This window comes from Suricata suricatta, chromosome 5 (genome assembly GCF_006229205.1).
Source record: "Suricata suricatta isolate VVHF042 chromosome 5, meerkat_22Aug2017_6uvM2_HiC, whole genome shotgun sequence".
Classification (NCBI taxonomy): Eukaryota; Metazoa; Chordata; class Mammalia; order Carnivora; family Herpestidae; genus Suricata; species Suricata suricatta.
In genome coordinates this window covers 19,083,216-19,101,112 of record NC_043704.1, presented here as the reverse complement: position 1 = coordinate 19,101,112, position 17,897 = coordinate 19,083,216, and the positions used below count along the sequence as shown (strand labels likewise).

The 17,897-nt window shown below is 41.2% G+C and overlaps 1 protein-coding gene across 1 annotated transcript in view; it reads right to left on the bottom strand.

Moving 5' to 3' along the window:
• ADAMTS1 (ADAM metallopeptidase with thrombospondin type 1 motif 1) overlaps nucleotides 1-61 on the bottom strand; it is an 8,632-nt gene extending 8,571 nt beyond the window's left edge. Inside the window, exon 1 of the mRNA XM_029938681.1 lies at nucleotides 11-61. Coding sequence (XP_029794541.1) covers nucleotides 11-61 — 51 coding nt within the window. The remainder of the gene's footprint in view (nucleotides 1-10) is intronic.
• Nucleotides 62-17,897: the final 17,836 nt, after the last annotated feature.

Sequence of the window (17,897 nt, the reverse complement as noted above, 5' to 3'; positions counted from 1 at the left end):
GGAGCGGCGCCGGCGCAGGCTGCGAGCCCCGAGGCCGCCGCGCAGGCTTCGCGTTCCCCATGCCGCCGCCTCCCGTGCGCCTTCGGAACCCCGCGGGGACCGCTCTTCGCACCCGAGTCCCGGGAGGCACCGCGCGCCTCAGTGGACAGAGAGAGGGGGCTATTGTTCGGGTCGGGAGCGCGGAGCCTCCCTGGCTTCGCTCTGGGTTGTTACAGTTACTATTATTGTTTGAAAGTGAGCGCCGGGCGGGCGGCGGACGGGACTCCCGGAGTCTCTGGGAAGGAGGCGCAGCGGTTCTGCGGGCGCGCGGGAAGTTTTTCTTCTAGCGCTGAGCTGGAGTAACCGCGCAGCAGGGGCTGGCGGGGAGGCTGGTGCCGGGACACGGAGTTCCCTGGGACGCCTCCAGGGCAGGGGGCAACGGGCAACGCGAGGATCGGTGCTTGGAGCCCCTCTTCGGTCTCCGCCTTGGCCGCGGGGCTGTTGGCTCTGCGCACGACTCGGTCCTCTCGGCCCTACTATGCGCCCTGGCTTTGCAGTGGCCCCTGCCTTGGAGCCGCTCTCCAGCGAGTGCAAGAATCAGGCAACCCGGGTTGCCCTTATATAGTCTCCACCTCCCTTCCCCCTCTCCTCTTCCTCCCTCTTGGCCGCCTTTCCAACTCGAAGACACCGCCCCCTAAACTCTGTCGGTGCTAAACCGCGCTGAGCGCCGCGGGCTGGGGCGGGGGAGGGGCGGCCTCCGCGCCGGCTGGGCGCCAAGGGCTCCTCCATCTGGGGGTGGAAGACGCAGGAGGGGCGCTGTGACCGACACTTTGTGCGTCTGGGGCTGCTGCGGGGAGAAGGTACCCCCTTCCAGTGCGCCTTCCCCCTCGCCAGCTTCCCGGACCACCCTCCCTTCTCGCTGCCCTAGTGTGGGAGCAGTTCGCGCGCTGGGCTGCAGTTCCAGAAGGGACGGTGGGGGTGGAGGCGCAGAGTCCCTTCTCCAAGATTTCCCTGCCCGGGGGCTGTCACTGTTCCGCTTCCCTTTGTCACCCCCTCCGCCCATTACTCCCCAGTTTGTATGATGAGCCAGGACTGCCCTTTCTAGAAAAATACCCCACCCCACCTCCATCTCCCTAGCCCTCCGGGGCGGGGTATGCAGCTTGCTCTCTCTTCGCCCCAACATTTTCCGGGTAACTTTGTTTGGGTCAGTGCCTCCCTGGAAAGCATGCCTGGGGTCAGGGGGACACTTTCCAAACTCGAGATTTTTAAACGCGTTCGCATTGACCTTTATCTCTTCCCCTTCCCTGCCCCGCCCCCTTCCACCCCGCCGTAGAGACTTCTCTTTGGGGACCAGGCTCACACTTCCGGAATAGGTGATATGGAACGCGTTTCAATTCCCTGGAGCCTTAGGGAGGGACTTGCGCTTTCTCTTCTTCATTCCACAAATAATCAACTCCCGCCCAGTCTGCCTTCTTTTACCTAATAGCTGCTGCAAAACGTAGGCCAGGCTGGCAGAAGCGTCAAGGAACCCCACTTTTCCACCCAAGGACCAGAGGGACCGCTGGGGCTAGAAAATGTGCTGTTGGGAAATTAGGAAGTTGGCTTTCTTCCCTGACTCCTCCCTCCTCTTCCCACCGGGAAGGGAAAAGGCTGCATTCGGGTTCTGAAAGCGAGCAGCGCTGAGCCTTTCCACCTCCTTAGGACCCTAAGGAGAAGCTGAGCCTCTCTTCCATCGATAAAGAGGGAGGGAGGGGCTCAGTGACACAGAGGAAGGAAATGTTTCGTAATGCTTCCACAGGCGGAAAACCAGGGGACAATGGTGAGAACGGCCGCCCCAGGCCCCGGACAGACCTCTGTCCCTCGCGCGCGCGCGCTCCCACTTCTTTGCCCGGCCGCCCCTGCCCCTCAGTTTTCACCAAATTTTGTGACCTTCACAGTTGCATTCTGCTCCAGCCAGAAGCGCTCCCCACCCCCAGTCCTCCATCCAACATACCCCTCTTCCAAACTTTTGCTTTCAGAATTCTTTCCAACTTCCTCTCCTCTCCAAGTTCTAGAATGCCTGCTGGAAACAAACAAACAAACAAACAAACAAACAAACAAATACAAACACAAAACCCTTGCGTGCCACTCTTTAGGAAAGATCACATGAGAAAGAATGGCACCGAGAAGCAGAAACGCTTCATTCCTAGAGAATAGTAACAACCCCTGGCCCCACACCCCTAGGAATGTTTGCATTATGGAATGTAATTTTCGTTTCCGAAGGTCAGTATTATAGTTAGTGCTGAATGGTCAACTTGAGAATTGCATATGTTTTAGTAGCAGCTTAAAGTATGTCAATGACCAATTTCCACCCTGTCTTTACTCTTCTACTTTCCCACCATCTCGAACAATTTGACAGTTTCTGCTTGCCCACTTTCACCCAGCCTCCTTTCCCAGCCTCCCTTGCTCCATTCCATTTCTCCTTCAAAGTTAATATTGACCTACATTCATGAGTGGCCTCATTCGTTTCTACATTGTGTAGTTTAACTTTCTGTTCATCTTGGAACTAAGCAATTTGCTTCACTCTGTTTCCTAGTGTCATTTCCCATTCAAACATTCCTACTCCTTGGTTTGGTTTCTAGACTTTCTTCTTCTCCCTCTCTTTCTCCTCCTACATTCCCCTCCTCTGGTTACAGTAGTATTTAAATGTGTCATCTTTTAATGATTTCAACTCACTTGTTCTTTCATTCTAACCAGAAGATAAGTTAGATGTTTGAGACATTTAACACTTGAAAGATATTGACCATGGAATCATGAAACCATGATGGCAAAGCCGTCAGTAAATTTTCAAACCTCTTGTGTAGACAAGGGTTCTAGAAACAATGTATGGTGACCAGAAGGTGGGACCTCAAACTGGTTTTGAGTTGGAGATTTCAGATACTTGAGGTGGCCCAGGGCTGAAAGACTTACCAGGTCCTTAAGATTCAATGACGATATGGGAAATGTGTCGTTTTCTAAAAGAGTCATGTAACGCATTTCCAACTTTTAACTCCCCTACATAAAATTTAGCTCTTAAAATATGTTTGTGCAAGTTTGGCCTTTGGTTTCTTTTTGCCTCCGGTGGGGTTTCTCATTGGAAGGCTGTTTAATTCAAGGCATACATTTTTAATCTTGGATGGTTTACTTCAAATCCATTACAATTTTTGCAGATTTCATGTTGTATATACAAATAGAGCTGAAAAAAACAGAGAGCTAGCGGCAAAAGAATGGCCAGGAACATGGCTTTTTTATTCCCTGGGTTTCTCTCCAGATTTCTGTTCTTTTGCATAATGACTCCAATCTGTTGTGCACCTGTACTTCTGGGAAATGATTCTTTTTTAATCGCTTCAACAGAGGCATGGATGTAGATGTTGCCAATTACTAAGCTTGAAAAACTCCATCCACGCTCCGGAGAACATTTAATCTACTGACTTTTTTGTTTTTAGAGACCAGAACTCTGTGCAGCCCTTCGTGGTGTCACACAAACATGTACGTATAACATATAAGCATATTTATAAACGAAACTGTGAATTGAAAAAGTACTTTACTATAGGGGCGCCTGGGTGGCTCAGTCGGTTAAGCCTCCTACTTAGGCTCAGGTCATGATCTCACATTCGTGGGTTCGAGTCCCGCTTCAGGCTCTGTGCTGACAGCTCAGAGCCTGGAGCCTGCTTCCCATTCTGCGTCTCCCTCTCTCTGCCTCTCCCCTGCTTGTGCTTTTCTCTCTCTGTCTCAAATAAAACATTAAAAAAATTTTAAAGGAAAAGTACTTTACTACAGAAACAAGACCAAAGGAATCAAATTTGTACATGTGGCACTAGTAAAAGTGACATGTGATATTGGATCCTTGTAAGCAAACTTTGCACTGCCACTAGTAAAATGTTCACTTCTCGATTTGAACATGCACCCAACGCTCACGTACCAAATTTGCCCTTACTGTATTTCTGGTTTTGTTTTTATAGGATACATATGCGCTTATAGAAACATAACTCTCAGTATGTCCTAATTTATAGACCTTAACCAGTTTTTATTATTTGTAGAGATGACTCAATGAAAGTGAAAATATTTGACATAAAAATTTTTTACAATGAACAGTTTGAGCTTTTCAAAGCATTCGTGTCCTCTAGTAACAGAGAAAAGGAAACGTTTCACGCATTTTAAAGTAAAAGAAATACACAAGCATTCATTTTATTTATACTTTACACATTTGTATGTATTTCATTTATTCATGTACTCCAGACACAATACTCAATTCACAGCTTTCAAGAAGTTTATACCAAATTAAGTATTCAACAAGCAGCGGTGAAATGAAGGAATCTGGTAAAATACATGAGCTATTAGCATTGTTTTAGTGGAAACATTGTCTATAAAAACAATTAATGTACATAATTCACAAACATGTAATGCTATTCATATTTTCATACCACAGGATTTACCAAGTAGAAGAGGAAAGATGTTTAGCATTAGTGCTTTTGGGGGGGACCATATGGTCTAAGGTTAATATTGGACAGATGGATATTTTAGTTGATCATACATGAGAAAATAGAGAGAAAACATCTATTTTAAGCTGATTATATACAACTATTGAAAACAGAAAAGTATAACTATTGAAAAAAGAAAAATTACTGTAACTTGCATTTGGACTTAAAATAGCTATCATGTCAAAGCCATGCATTTGCAAGAACTGAAAAGCGTGTGCTCTGTCTAATCCACTCCCCTTTTGACAGATGTGGAACTTTGCCTCAGAGAGGTTCAGTGTCTTGCCTTACATTCTAGCCAACTGAGGACTTAGAAATACCTCTGGCTCATAATTTGGGATTTTAACTAACTAGTTGCTTTGGAGGTAACTGTGCTGTCAGAGCTGTGAATGCTGTTGTTTCCAATGATTACATTTTAATCATTCTAAACAGGAATTTTCTGGCAATAAAAAATTTCCACCTTAAAAGATCCCAGCCATCAGTACTTCATTTCTGGTCCACGAGGTGGCGACGTTCTACAACGAATGATGTTCTGCTATTTTTCTTAATCGTTCAAGGCTGGAGCGTACAGATTTTACATCTTTCCAATCTTGTTTGATAAATTTTGGTCCAATTTTCTCTTACCTTTTGGCATCATGGAAAATATCTTTTAAATATTTTAACTTTAATTTATATCCTTAAAATAATAAAATGCCTTAGCCAATGACTTCTTAATCAGTGTAGCTCTATCAGCTAAAACCAAAACCCAATTAACCTTTTAAAAAAAGAAACTACTTCTGATAAGATAATACTGTAGATAACTTTCATTCATCACGTTTGAGGGCTTTTTTTTCCAACTCAATGAAAAGAGCATAGACATTGCCATTTACTAAAACAAAAACTCATTCATTCATTAAGCAAATGTTAAGTGCCTAAGTCTGGTCAGTACGCGTTAATACTTGACTATCAATACTAAAGTTTAATACTTGATAAAGTTAAATGCTAAAGTTTACTCATTTGCTTGGTTTAGAGATTTTCTTTGGGAATGAAAAAGAACTTCAAGTGCAAAAGTCAAAGAAAATAAGAAAATGTCCTACCACCAGGTGGTGATAAACGATAAAATTTAAAATCACTCAAGCTTGTGTATGTCAAGCAAATGTTTGACAATCCCAAATACAAGTGACTTCCAAATGTCACATAATTTAGAATTGTATTATGAGGATCTCTTATGGCTTAAAATAAATTAATATTAACATAATATTTCTAGTTTAGAAAATTCTAGAATTAGAAGCAGACAATTTTAGTCAGCAGGAGGCACATGAGACCACAGAATAAGAAATTTTAAACAACATTTTCCCCACTCAGCTCACAATTGATTGATTACCTGATTGAGATAGACATTCTTCTGGAAAAGTTTCTGTTCATGTCTTCTGCCCATTTCTTCACTGGATTATTTGTTTTTGGACGTTGAGTTTGGTAAATTCTTTATAGATTTTGGATACTAACCCTCTATCTGATATGTCATTTGCAAATGTCTTTTCTATCAGTAGACGGTTAGTCTTGTTGATTGTTTCCTCTGCAGTGCAGAAGCTTTTCATCTTGATGAGATCCTAATAGTTCATTTTTGCCTTTAATTTTCTTACGTTTGGAGATGTTCAAGCAAGAAATTGCTGCGGCTGGAGTCAAAGAGGTTGTTGCTTGTTTTCTCCTCTAGGGTTTTGATGGTTTTCTGTCTCACATTTAGGACTTTCATCCATTTTGAGTTTATTTTTGTGTATGGTGTAAGAAAGTGGTCTAGCATCATTTTTCTGCATGTTGCTGTCCAGTTCTCTCAGCACCATTTGCTGAAGCGACTGTCTTTTTTCCAGAGGATGCTCCTTCCTGTTTTGTCAAAGATTAGTTGGCCATACATTTGTGGGTCCAATTCTGGGTTCTCTATTCTATTCCATTGGTCTCTGTGTCTTTTTTTATGCCAATACCATACTGTCTTGATGATTCAGCTTTGTAGTAGAGGCCTAAGTCCGGGATTGTGATGCCTCCTGCCTTAGTTTTCTTCTTCAGTATGACTTGGGCTATTCAAGGTCTTTTGTGGTGCCATATAAATTTTAGGATTGATGGCCAACAGACACATGAAAAGATGCTCAACATCAATCATCATCAGGGAAATACAAATCAAAGTCACAGTGAGATATCACCTCACACCGGTCAGAGTGGCTAAAATGAACAAATCAGGAAATTACAGATGCTGGCTAGGATGTGGAGAAATGGGAACACTCTTGCACTGTGGCTGGGAATGCAAACTGGTGCATCTACTCTAGAAAACTGTGAAGGTTCCTCAAAAAGTTAAAAATAGAACTACCCTTCGACCCAGCAATAGCACTCCTAGGAATTTACCCAAGGGATACAGGAGTGCTGATGCATAGGGGCACATGTACCCCAATGTTCACAGCAGCACTGTCAACAATAGCCAAATCATGGAAAAAGCCTAAATGTCCATCATCTGAGGAATGGATCAAGAAAATGTGGTTCATATATACAATGGAAAAGTACTTGGCAATGAGAAAGAATGAAATCCTGCCATTTCAGCGTGGATGGAACTGGAAAGTATTATGCTGAGTGGAGTCAGTCAGTCAGAGAAGGACAGGTATCATGTTTTCACTCATATGTGGATCTTGAGAAACTTAACAGAAGACATGGAAGGAAGGGAAGGGGGAAAATAGTTACAGAGAGGGAGGGAGTCAATGCACAAGAGACTCTTAAATACAGAGAACAAACTGAAGGTGGTGTGGAGGTGGCAGAGAGGGGAAAGTGGGTGATGGGCGTTGAGGAGGGCACTTGTTGGGATGAGCACTGGGTGTTGTTTATAAGCCAGTTTGACAATAAATTGTATTTTTTAAAATAAGAGAGAGATAAAGCTTTTTGTTGTTGTTGGTGGTGGTGGTGCCCTCCTTAACTACAAATATTTAAGCTGAGGCTAGAAATCAATTGTCCAGATATTTCGGAAGTGATTTTTGCCAATTGATGGTTTCTGAGCTTCTTTCCTACAAGAAGGATTTGTGACTTTACAATGCTCCTTTGTGTTTTATTGATAACCGGTGACTGGATTATGAAGTTCTGGGGTTTATTGGCAATTCACTAGGGCAGGTAGAATGAGTAGCTCAGAATTACTGACATTTGAGTATCTTCAAAGTCCTAGAATTGCTGCCTATCTTCCATTTTCCTGGCCCTCATTCTGGGCCCTCAACTCTGGTCATTGCTGCCCTAATAACTTTGGGCAGGTGTAACCTGGCTGCATCCTAGGTCCCATATACTTTCTCACCTGGGGGCCATCCAACTTGCAGGATGACAGTTCGGCTGGGAACCTCAGAGGGGTCATAGCCATGTGGTTGCCCTTGGGCAGAAAAGCAGCCAGTGGGAAATGGGTCCTTATAATAAGCACACCATGAAGGCACACATACAAGTTATGTCTTTCCACAGTGTCAGCTCTGCACAGGTAGAAAGCAAGGTTAACATAATGATAAAGCAGTTTTCAGATTCTGAACTCAATGACATTTCACCACGTGTTTAACTACTTACAGGTCACACAAAGCAAAGCACAGGACAAGTCACACCCAAACAAGATAGAACAGGGGTTAGGACGTTAATGAACCAAATGCAAAGTCCATTTGTGGACACACAGTCGAGTCGAGGCCTCCGTCGCCTGGTCCTGGTCAGCCCTCGCACTTACCGCTGGTTACGTTCAAGCTGTGGAGGATCTCTGTTCTGTTCAGAGACTGGCAGAAACTTCGGTGGCAGCTGCCTTTCTGAAATGGTCAGACATAGCGGAGTCAGTGTCTTGATAATCTGACAGTTTGTTGCAAAAATCCTCCCTTTTTAAAGGGATTTAATCCATCTTGGGCCATTGCAGCCCTCATCTGCCTCTGCTGGTTATCAATTCTGAGTGTCTTCTCCGCTGCTGGCCTCAGCAATATCTGGTCTTGCCTGCAGCGCCCTTAGCTATTTGAGTTACTGCTTTGACATACGCCACTGCTTGACATGAGTGACTCCATCTTGTTCTCTGTAGTCCTCTTCTTTTCCTTGGGAGACAGTATAGAGGCCCATTCTCCACGTCTTTTCAGAAGGGCCTGTTAGAACTAAGCTCTGGCTGTCCCTAATACTCCCTTGCATTCACTTTGTTCCTTCTTCATCTTATTCTTGTGCGTCTCCCTCCCCTGCTTCCTAAACTAGCTTACCCGCTCCTTGCACTTGCTACCTCCTCAAGGACTATATGCACACAAACCTTTTTCTGAGGCTGCTTTCTGGGGCACAAGTGAATCTCACACAATGAGTATCAGAAGAGGTGTTAGAGGGGACTGTTCACTGATCAGACACTGATAAACATCCTTTGGTGGTGTAAGTGGGGTAGTGTAGCCAGGGGGCAAGTAGGGAATTTAGACAGAATGAGGAAATGAGTAATTAAGAAGAGTGTGTAGTTAGCTGGCTTTTGATAGTTGCTTCAGGTCAGGGATTGGTAAACTACAGCCTGCTGACTGACCACCTATTTTATAAATAAAGTTGTATTGGAACAAAGCCATGATCATTTGTTCACGTATTACTTATGACTGCTTTTGCAGGACAACGTGGAACTGGACAAGTACAAAAGGGGCCATGTGACTCATGAGTCCCAATAACCAGTACCTGGTCCCTTATGAAAAAGTTTGTTAACTCATGCTATAGAAGCCTTGCAAATAATTTTAAAAGAGAGATTTTTTTCCTAACTCTTAATTGCAAGGCATGATGTGAAAATCCTCTTTATTTCCTACAACAAGAAGGCAGATGTGGGGTGCCTGGATGGCTCAGTTGGTTAAGCGTCCAACTTCAGCTCAGGTCACAATCTCATAGTCCGTGGGTTTGAGCCCTGCATCAGGCTTTGTGCTGACAGCTCAGAATCTGGAATCTACTTCTGATTCTGTGTCTCCCTCTCTCTCTGCCCCTCCCCCACTCACTGTCTGTCTCTCTCAAAATAAAATAAAGACATAAAAATTAAAAAAAAAGAAGGCAGATGGTACTGAAAATCTGAAAATGCATCATCTTATAGTTGCTTATGCCAAATTTGGGGTCCTAATAGAAAAATGTGGGACCCTGAGACATGACGTGGAGACATCTGAGAGGATTAGCCTGAGTAATTTGAACCTCCACATTTTCCTGAGCCATCCAGATTGTCAGAGGTGGATATCACCTCTGTGACAGCCTGCCCTTGCCAAGAGACCCTCAAGTTCTCAGCAGGGGCAAGTGCTTCTCCAAAGGATGCTTCCCAGGGTCACTGGGTGGCTCAGTCGGTTGAGCATCCGGCTTCAGCTCAGGTCATGATCTCACGGTTCATGGGTTTGAGCCCCGCATCGGGCTCTGTGCCAACAGCTCAGAACATGGAGCCTGCTTCGGATTCTGTGTCTCCCAGTCTCTCTGACCCTCCCCTGCTCACGCTGTCTCTCTTTATCTCTCAAAAATAAATAAAAAGCATTAAAAAAATTTAAAAAAGGATGCTTCTCTTCCTTAAAATCTGCCTCATCTCCTGCATTTCTAACCTCTTATTTCCTAGAGACATTTTTTGAAGAGACACTGGCCATACAAACTATGCTCCCCGAATATCTTTTAAACTCTAAGAATAGAAGCAATGTTAGTCAAATGCACTGCATTAATAATAGTGATACCATCAAATTATATTTGGTTAAGACAATTACAAGACAATTTGGTTATACTTATGACATTATAGAACAGTTTATCGTACTGATGTGAAAGTTTTGCCATCATGAACAAAAACTCCACAGAGAAAATGCACAATTGTATTATTTTAAAATTAATACTATGGGTTGCTGGAGTATACGCAGTTAGCTGGCAAGAAGTTCTGGGGATCTGGGAGTGATAACCAGATAGATTAGTCCCAACTACTCTACGAGAATTGTTGTGGTTGTCCACTATGGATTAAAATTGGTGGAGATGGTTCTTGTCCCGTGTCTGAGATTTGTAGGCTAGGCTAGCAACAATGATTCCAGAAAACTTTCCATTTGCCTATCTGACCTAGGGAGATTGAGCTAGGCAAACACTGAGGGTGTGTGTGTGTGTGTGTGTGTGTGTGTGTGTGTGTGTCTAGAGGGAAAACTCCTACTCTGTTTCCAATTCCCTGTTTTCTGAGCAGTGACTGCCTGCTGTTCCCTGCTAGGCTGTGCCTTCTTTTTCATTCCACTCCTCAATTAAAAACTCCACCTTGCTCAGGGCGCCTGTGTGGCTTAGTCGGGTAAGCCGATCATGACTTCATCTCAGGTCATGATCTTGCAGTTTGTGAGTTCGAGCCTCATGTCGGGTTCTGGGCTGACAGCTCAGGGTCAGAGCCTATTCTGAATTCTGTGTCTCCTTCTCTCCACTGCTCCTACCCCGCTTGTGCTGTGTCTCTCTCTCACACAAAAATAAAATAAACATTAAAAAGTCCAGTCCCTTCAAGCAAACTAGGCAGGAGAAGGGAGCCAATTGTAAATGAAATTATATCTGAATTCATGTTTTCTAGGGTTTTACCCTGACAATAAGGTCTGCTATTTCTTTAGTGTTCATTGTATGCCATGCACACTGGCAGAAGCGAATTAATCCTCACATGTCATTTTATTCTTATTACTATCTCTGTTTCAGAGATGATATAATTGAGGCACAGAGAAAATAAGAAATTTGGCCGAGTTCTCACGGCTAATAGTTGATAGAGTCAGGTAACCTGTTCTTTTAACCTTTAATGCAGCGAAGCACAATAGGTATACAACTCTGTTTAAAACGTATTAAGGGCGGTGAGAGTACACAAGAAAGAGGACTGGATTAAGAGTCAGGGAGGCCGGGGTGCCTGGGTGGCTCGGTTGGTAAAGCGTACAGCTTTGGCTCAGGTCAGGGTCTTGCATTTTGCAAACTCAGGGCTGACAGCTCAGAGCCTGAAGCCTGCTTTTGATTCTGTGCCTCTCTCTCTCTGCCCCTCCCCCACTCGCCCTCTGTCTGCTCTCTTTCAAAAAATATATAAACATTAAAAAATTTTAAAAAACAAGAGAACGGCCAATTTCAGGTGTGCAACCACTTGACCTGTGTGCTCAATGACCTGAATCACAGATTCTTTGGAACTGAGTTTCTAAATCTGTAAAATGGGCAGGTTACATCATGCCATCTTAAATATTCTATATCTTTTAAGGTAATTTTAGTACCTTGAATGACAATAGATGTCCAAAGTGCTATATATTTGTCTTAAGGGTGTAGCTCTATTGTATAATCAATTTATTATATGCCATGTCCTTGATGATATAATTATTCCTCAATAAAATCTTGGCATGCTTAGAATGTTATTCATATTAGAAAATCAGACACACTTTTTTCTTTTTCTATGAAGCCACTGTGGCTAATTGTATTATTATCACTGGTGTCAGGAGACAATTAATTGAAATATAGAATGAGACTATTTTCTCTTACATAATTAAGCCTATAAAAGAACTGGAGAATCTGATGGCATTTAATTTCCAAAGGCTTCAGTGCTACATTTGGTAGATACATTATTATATGACCTAATTTAAATATAATTATAATATCATATATTTAAATCACATATTAAATAAAATATCATATATTTTAATCATATATATGTCTATATACATTGCATAAATATTATGTATGTATATATATATTTATTTACATATTAGGAAGAAGAAATAGATTCCAAATTTCCATAATGTATCCCCAAGGCAGGAAGTACAAAATAAAGCCTTTAGTTTTATTGCTCTGTAACTCTTTAGTAAGTATTTTGGACTCTGAGTAGGTAAATGCCGCGTTTTTCTGTAACTCACCATCACCTTCATCTCTAGTATGTATACATACTAGGTCCAGACACTGATCTGTGTATTTCACGTATATTACACCTTTCCAAAAAGCATTCCTAAATGTATAAGGGAAAGTTTCAATTAAGAAAGGAGACATCGATGGTAAATTTTACATTAGGATAAATCAACATCTCTTGTTAGAAGAAGAATGTGACCCTGGCTCAGACTTGCTCAGCAACTGACATTCATCCAAACTCCAGGCAACTGCACAAGCTATATATACTTCTCACTCGAGATCAGAGATCAAATAAAAGGAAGCAGGTGAAACCCAAAAGAACGTTGCAGGAGAGCTGCAGACGCACACCTGTTAAGCAAAGCGCCTGGGTCAGGACACCTGTGCGGCAACTGCCGGAAAGATCACTGTGACAGAGAAGGCGGGAGTCAAGCATTTGTTCCTATTTTTGCAAGAATTAGGAGTTAAAACAAAAAGAGATTAGTTACCTTACATGGAATAAGCCAAAAGTATAGAGCAGCAAAACCACATAATCTTAGAGAATTTAATGAATGAGCTTTCTCACCCAGATGTCATTTGCGTATAGCTGGGATCCCTGGATATGACTTTCAACAGCACCTGAAGACTGTCACCCATTGCTTGTTGAGAGTCTGGGTGCAAGGAGGGAAAGCAATTCCTATTTGAGGTTTGAGAATAGACTTGACAGGAAGTATAAAACTCATATCATAAAACCAAAAGACAGAAGAAAATGAAGTTGTATCCCAGCAGCAGTATGTCAAATTATAGACATCTCGGTTGACTTGCTTGGCACATCAAAATGGGTGCACAGGGGCGCCTGGGTGGCTCAGTCAGTTAGGCATCTGACTTTGGCTCAAGTCATGATCTTGTCGTCTGTGAGTCCGAGCCCTGTATTGGGGCTGAAAGCTCAGAGCCTGGATCCTGCTTCAGATTCTGTGTGTCCCTCTCTCTACCTCTGCCCTGTTCATTCTCTCTCTCTCTCTCTGTCTCTCTAAGTTTTATTTACTTATTTTGAGAGAGAAAAAGAGAGAGAGAATCCAAAGCAGGCTCCTTACTGTCAGCTGAGAGCCCAACATGGGGCTCAAACTCATGAACTGTAGGATCGTGACCTGAGCTGAAATTAAAAGTAGGGTTGCTTAACCAGCTGAGCTACCCCAGTGGCCCCTCAAATAACTTTTTTAACAATTGTATCAAATTTTTCATCTGGAGCTTTGTCAATCTTCTCTTTCATCCCCCTTCCATCTTTCTCTTTTTCATGTCTCCTTTTTTAATTTTTATAATTTTTTTAATGTTTTATTTATTTTTGATACAGAGAGAGACAGAGCGTGAGAGGGGGAGGGGCAGAGAGAGAAGGAGACAAAGAACCGAAAGCAGGCTCCAGGCTCTGAGCTAGCTGTCAGCACAGAGCCTGATGCGGGGCTCGAACCCATGAACATGAGATCTGACCTGAGCCAAAGTCGGATGCTTAAACCGACTGAGCCACCCAGGCGCCCCTCCTTTTTTAATTTTTAATGTTTATTACGTATCTACTTGTAGCAGTCACTATACTGGGCATTAATGATATTTACCCTGCACCCTGAAATTTCACCATCTTATACAAGTTTCTTTGAACAATTGCTCTTAAGAGTCTTACACAAATATATTTAAATATTGTTGCTCTCCAGTGTAGTTAGGGGCTACCCAGGGAATACAGATAAGGTGGAGGACATGGCATAAAGATGGAGATATTAACCTTGTTCAGGGGCAGGTAGGAAGAGGCAGCTGTGCAGGTTTCACAAAAGAATATTCAATCTGATTTTCTTCTTTTCAGTTTTTTTAGACTTCATAAAAATACCTTGCATGTGAATACTACTGCCATTTCTGTTCCTTTTCCAAAAAGGTAAGAATATGGGGCAATTCTAGTGGTGCATGGGTGGCTCAGTCTGTTGTTAAGCATCTGATTTCTGCTCAGGTCATGATCTCTCAGTTCATGAGTTCGAGTCCCACGTCGTGCTCTGTGCTGGCAGCTCAGAGCCTGGAGGCTGTTTTGGATTCTGTGTCTCCCTCTCTCTCTCTGCCTCTTGCCTACTCATGCTTTGTCTCTTTCAAAAATAAACATTAAAGAAAAAGGAGATCACTTTCCACCTTAAAGAATGTGGGAAAATTCTTTAATTTAATTTTTTGTCATTGGACTTAGTACATTTTATTCTGTAGAGCTTAGTTTCTATATTTTACTAAATTATCCTTATCAATCATTCTGTATAGACACAACATAGAATTGGTAAGATAGCTCACAGATATTCACAGATGAAGTGGATTACTTACTGAGAAATTCAGTTTGTGATCTCTCAAACATAAATAAACATCAAAAATAAAAAATAAAAAAAGACTTTGGGGTGCCTGGGTGGCTCAGTAGGTTGAGCGTCCAGCTTCGGTTCAGGTCATAATCTCACGGTTCATGGATTTGAGCCCCGCATCGGGCTCTGTGCTGACAGCTCGGAGCCTGGAGCCTGCTTCGGATTCTGACCCTCTCTCTGACCCTCAGATGCTCTCTCTCTCTCAAAAATAAAATAAAACATGAAAAAATGTAAAAATACATAAAAAATAAAATAATAAAAATAAATAAATAAGCAAATAAATAAAAAAACCCTTTGCCTTAAAATAGCTCTATGAAGTATACCCTATTACTATCAGAAGTTTAGAGGGATTAAGTGACCTGCTTAAGGCCATAGTTTATGTAGTCATTGGTGCTGCCCATCAACATATGTTAATATTGTACTTCCCTACCACTCATAGTTAGGTGTGTCTGTGTGACTTCCTTTCGTATACTGTGAGCAGAGTCACCTGCTTTGGCCAATGATATGAGAGCAGAGTGTTACCTCCAGTTGGAAACTCTCAGAGCCTCTGAGTGATCTGCCATGCTCTTTTTCTCTCTCCTCTGTAAGGACAGTGGTTTTATTAAATAACTGACTGCACCATCAGCTTGCCTTCTGGAAAAGTGATAATGACAATGAGGCAGCCAATGATAATAGACATGTAGTATAAGTAAATTAACTTCTTGTATTTGAAGATATACAGCCATATAATTTGAACAGATAAAATAGTAGAACTAAATTGGTGACAATAAAAAATCAAATTATTACTCTGAGAAGCTATAATAGATTATTCACCATCAGTCCTTGGTGATCTTTTTTATATAAGGCACCAGGCCAACCTGATTCATTCATTAGTGTGTATCTTAAAAGTTGGAGAAAATATTTAAAATAAGAGCTGTTTTTATTCTTGGATTAAAAAATGGCTTATAATAGATATTTATTAATTCAATGAAACATATCAATAAATAAAAATCATAAAATAATCTTTATAGTTACTAAAAACAAATTTCTAAATATTTTAAGCCTCCATTCTTGAATTGAAATAAAACTAAATCCTCTTATCTTTAGGAAACAAAATAAAACTCTCTTAATGTGATAAAGAGTCTATATAAAATTCATTTGAAAAAGTCTAAAGTTATTCCCATAAAAATAAAGAGAAAGTTACCTATTATTAGCATTATCATTCAATGTTGTTATGGAAATTTTAGCAAAATGTCCTTAGAAAGAAAGTATTAGAAAGAAGAATGAAGAAGAAAGGACAAAAATCTGTTTTATTTATTTGCTTGTTTGTTTATTTGTTTATTTTTAATTTGAGTATAGCAGACATACAATGTTACATTAATTTTAGGTGTACAACATGGTACAGAATTAGAGAAGATATTTGCAAATGATATATCTGATAAGAGGATTATATCCAATATATATTTTAAAACTCATAAAACTCAACACCAAAAAAGCAAACAGTATGGTTAAAAAATGCGCAGAGGACCTGAATAGACAGTTTTCCAAAGAAGAATTATAGATGGCCAACGACACATGAAAAGATGCTCCACATCACTCATCATCAAGGAAATGCCAAACAAAACCACAATGAGAGATCACCCTACACCTGTCAGAACGTCTAAAATAAAAAAGACAAGAAATAACAAATGTTGGTGAGGATGTGGAGAAGGAACACTTGTGCACTGCTGGTGGGAACATAAATTGGTGCAGTCACTGTGGAAAACAGCATGGAGGTTCCTCAAAAAATTAAAGAACTACCATAAGATGCATAGTTTATTTAAATGTTCAGGAAAAACAAACTTCATATAAACTTGTCTGGGTTTTGCACATATGTGATATGCCTGGATCATATATTCTGGAAAATTAATCTTATTTTCCTCTAGCATCTTGGTAGGAATGTTCTCAAAGGACTGGTAGGATCATCTTCCCATATCGTGCTGCACTGTTAGCTGCTGAGCACATTATAGAAATGGAAAGGCAAGTTAAACTTGCCTTCAGTGTGTAATAAGTCATACATTTTCTTATGCTATGGTAAACTGTATCCCAGGCCAGGAGTGTGCACAATTGTCTATAAGTTATACCTGCGTTTCACTGTGACAGTCACAATATCATATGCTACTTAGAAAACCTAAAGGAACAAAATGAAAAATATGATTATCAAGAGAGTTTCACGAAAAAGATATAGGGTAACAAGATGATTACAAAATCATCAAGAAGTTTTATATAACCACCCAAATAAAAGGTAATGGAAAAATTTCAACCTCAATAGCAACAAAAATATAAGCAGCTTGAACTGTATAAAATCATAGATAAATAAATAAAACATAAATACAACCTATATTCAGGTACATAAAATAAAAAGTTATATTCAGGAACATAAAATAAAACGTTAGTAACAGGCTCAAAAGCAGTAGTCTTTTGGGATAGAACAATTCAATATTGTAATTAATTTACATAATAGATATAATTCCTATAAAAGTTCTAAAGCACATAATATAAATCCTCATACATACAGATATTAAAGTGGAGAAACTTAACAGTAGACCATGGGTGAAGGGAAGGCGAAAAAAGTAGCAAATAGAGAGGGAGGGAGGCAAACCCATAAGAGACTTAAATTCAGAGAACAAACTGAGGGTGGATGGGTAGTGGGGGAGGGGAAAGTGGGTGATGGGCATTGAGGAGGGCACTTGTCGGGATGAGCATTGGGTGTTGGAAGCCAATTTGACAATAAATTATATTAAAAATGGCATAAAAACCAAGATATCCTGATTTCATATGCCCTGGAGTATCTTATAAATGCTCTCAATGGATCCTCAGTCAATCTCTAGAACTCCAAAGTGCTATGGCTGACTCTGTCAGCCAGCTTGGTTACTCTCTGCCATCAGACAAACTGTTACAACAATACCTCTTTTAAATAGAACTTTACCTAAAAAAGTTTCTCCACAGCCAGACTCACAAGCAATCACTGTTTTTATAGATGGCTCTGGAAAAACTGCTACATCTGCTCTTGTTTGGTCTGATTAGCGATGGCATAACGTCGTCTCTAAAGGACAAACATCTACTCAAGAGCAGAATTAAAGGCAGCTACTATGGCTTTACCACAACTTCCTAACCAACATATTAACACTCTAGCACGTTCTCAATATGTAGTATATGTAACACTGAATATAGAACAGGCCTCTATTAGGGAATCGAAAGATTTCTTACTGTCCCTATTTATTGTTTTTAGTTTTTTAAT